The 2,716-nt window shown below is 60.0% G+C and overlaps 1 protein-coding gene across 1 annotated transcript; it reads left to right on the top strand.

Moving 5' to 3' along the window:
- Positions 1–379: 379 nt before the first annotated feature.
- Positions 380–2,276, top strand: LOC124095540 (homeobox protein MSX-3). The gene is made up of 2 exons (XM_046448716.2): positions 380–664; positions 1,307–2,276. The coding sequence occupies exons 1-2, from the start codon at positions 451–453 to the stop codon at positions 1,714–1,716; spliced, it is 624 nt and encodes a 207-aa protein (XP_046304672.1). The 5' UTR covers positions 380–450; the 3' UTR covers positions 1,717–2,276.
- Positions 2,277–2,716: the final 440 nt, after the last annotated feature.

Genomic DNA, 2,716 nt, shown 5'->3' with positions numbered 1-2,716 from the left:
CCGGCCCATGCCCAGGCCGCAGCTCCACCATGCCGCCGCGCCCGTTGTTGGTTCCTCAGCTCAGGGGGACTGGGTACAGCTCAAAGCGTTGCGGGAGCGTCCCCGCAGCCTTCTGGGCAGGAGAAGCGCGGGCAAATCTCGGACAGAGTTCATCCAGCGCAGCGAGTTCCGCACCAGTGTAGCCAAGCGGTTCTGGGCCGGGGCTCAGAGGTCCCAAGCAGCGGCCCTGCCCCTCCCTGTTTTTCCCGCCTCCTCTTTAGCAAAGCCAACCCGCGCCGAGGCCCGCATATCAGCCGCCGCGACGATTGGACAGCGGCTCATGAAAGCGGCACCACCTTTTTATAGGGTACAGAGGGCGGGGGCGCCGCGGAGCCCCGGGCAGCGGTGCGGCAAGCTGCTTCTGCGTCCCGCGCGCATTGTGCGACAGTCCCCGCACCCACCGTCCCACGCATGGCACCCACGTCGCTCGGGATGAACACCGCTGCGCTCAGGGCACGCGGTGGGGGCGGCGCGGGCTCAGGTCCCCTGCCTTTCAGCGTCGAGTCACTGCTGGAGGCAGAGCGCGGGCCAGACTCCAAGCCCACAGAGCCAGGGGAGGAGAAGCCGCTAGGCGCCCTAGAGACCCGGGCCTGGGTCCCGCCTGCTGCCCTTGCGTGCCCCCTACGTAAGTGCCCAGCCTCGCGGTCCCCGGTCCTGAGTAGCGCCCGACCAGCCTGGATGAAAACCAGGGCGGAAAGGGCGCTGTCGCTCATAACTTACAAAGTAATAGCCACAAACGCGCCCAGCCTAAGCGCAAAGAAAGACAATTGCCCACCGGAGCCCTGCAGCGCGTCCAGGCCCAGCAGCTACTCCTGCATCCCACTCCGGGCAGGCTTCGGTCCTGTCCACAACCCAAGGCTTTTCCTCTCCAGGACTCTCCGACTGAAGCACTCCCTGTCGGCCCCATGCCTTCCTGAGATAGCTAAAGTTGGCTTGGAGTCCTGGACTCTACGCTCACCCCACTCATTTCCGGCCACGGTCTCCAGTCCGAGCCTCCCGCTTTTTCCAAGTGGATAGAGTCCTAATCTTCCCTGGGGTGAGGGGCTGTGGGTTGAAGAGCAAAGCCCGAATCCACAGGGAGCCACCTTTGCCCCACCGCTTCCCCGCCCTTCCTGCGCTTGCCCCAGCTGCCTTTGGGGTCTCCAAGGGCCCAGTCATGAATGGGAACTTGCGCCAACAACCGGCCTTTGCAGGGGTCTGGCAGTGTCAGGACAATGACCTAGCGCCAGCGTTTGTGGGCCCTTTTTATACTTCTCTTTCCTTTCAGGAGCCCCCAGCCCGGCACCCTGCATCCTCCGAAAACACAAGAACAACCGCAAGCCGCGGACGCCCTTCACTACCTCGCAGCTGCTGGCGCTGGAGTGCAAGTTCCACCAGAAACAGTACTTGTCCATCGCTGAGCGCGCCGAGTTCTCCAGCAGCCTGAGCCTCACCGACACGCAGGTGAAGATCTGGTTTCAGAACCGTAGGGCTAAGGCCAAGCGGCTGCAGGAGGCCGAGCTGGAGAAGCTGAAGCTGGCGGCCAAGCCGTTGCTGCCCTCGTTCGCCCTGCCCTTCCCTCTGGGCGCCCCGCTGCACGGCTCCAGCGCATTCGGTGGCCCGGCAGGAGCCCTTCCCCAGGTGTCCGGGCTCCTCGCAGGGCCAGCCACGGCCTACAGCGTGTACTCCCTGACTTAGGCGTGGGTGTGAGAATCCGACCCGGAGCCGCATGGCGGGAGGGATGGCCTTGACCTTCAGGAGGGACACGGCTGGTCCGGCTCCGCATGTGCCACAGTCCACGGAAGACTGGCCTGCGCTGAGTCCCTGTTCCTGGTACCCTCGGCATTTCGGTGTTGCCTTTTTGTTGCTGTTGTTTAGTTTTTCGTTTTTGTTGCTAATGCGATGTTATATTTAATGCCTGAAGCCTATTTGTGGGTATCTTACAAAGATTTCAAGTTTCTAAGAATCATGTTAGTACTAAACTGTTTGCTGAAAGGTAATGGACTTTATTCTGTACCCTCAAAATGGACCAAAATAGATCTTACTACTTGGAATAAAGCAGCTGCCAAAGTACTCTGAGGCTTGCTCCCTGGACCCACCTCTGGCTCTGAAGTCCAGTTTCCTCCAGGTAGCCTTGTCCACTTGCAAAATTATTCTGGGACACACCAAGGAACTACTTCTCAAAGAAATTAAAATAGTTTGATGCCAGGACTACTGGAAACAAATACTGACACTCTAATTAGATTCTCACGTCATTATGGATGGAAACTTTTGCACTTATTTCAGGCAATTTGTAATCGATTCAGGGAGCTTGAAGCTGATCACCCGCTGCGGTGGGAGCATGGGCACGTTAGTGGTGCCAGGGACAGCAATGGGGGGGCGGGGCGGCGGGGCGAGTGGGCCTACTGGGCTTGGGGACATGCCTCGAGGACAAGCGCTGGGCAGGATGCTGCTGCTAGGCTGCTCCACAACCTCAGCCGAGCTGTGCCCCATCCCCCTACCGCTTGCAGGGAAGAGGAAGAACTCCCTGCGATGGTGGATAGGGGGGGCGCGGGTGGATCCAAAAGGCCTTGTTCTAGCGCATCGAGCCCAGGTCCCCAGGTCCCCGCTGGTCACCCTTTGTTTGCAAGGCACAGCTCTCTTTACATGAAGAAGATGAACAATCTGACCCGCTCTGAAGAGCTACCCCAGTAGGTCC

Source organism: Marmota monax, unplaced genomic scaffold (genome assembly GCF_021218885.2).
Source record: "Marmota monax isolate L192 unplaced genomic scaffold, Marmota_monax_Labrador192_F-V1.1 WCK01_AAM20220418_F8-fsc00076, whole genome shotgun sequence".
Taxonomy (NCBI): Eukaryota; Metazoa; Chordata; class Mammalia; order Rodentia; family Sciuridae; genus Marmota; species Marmota monax.
Note: the sequence above shows the minus strand (reverse complement) of the source record. Positions and strands in the feature narration are given on the sequence as shown.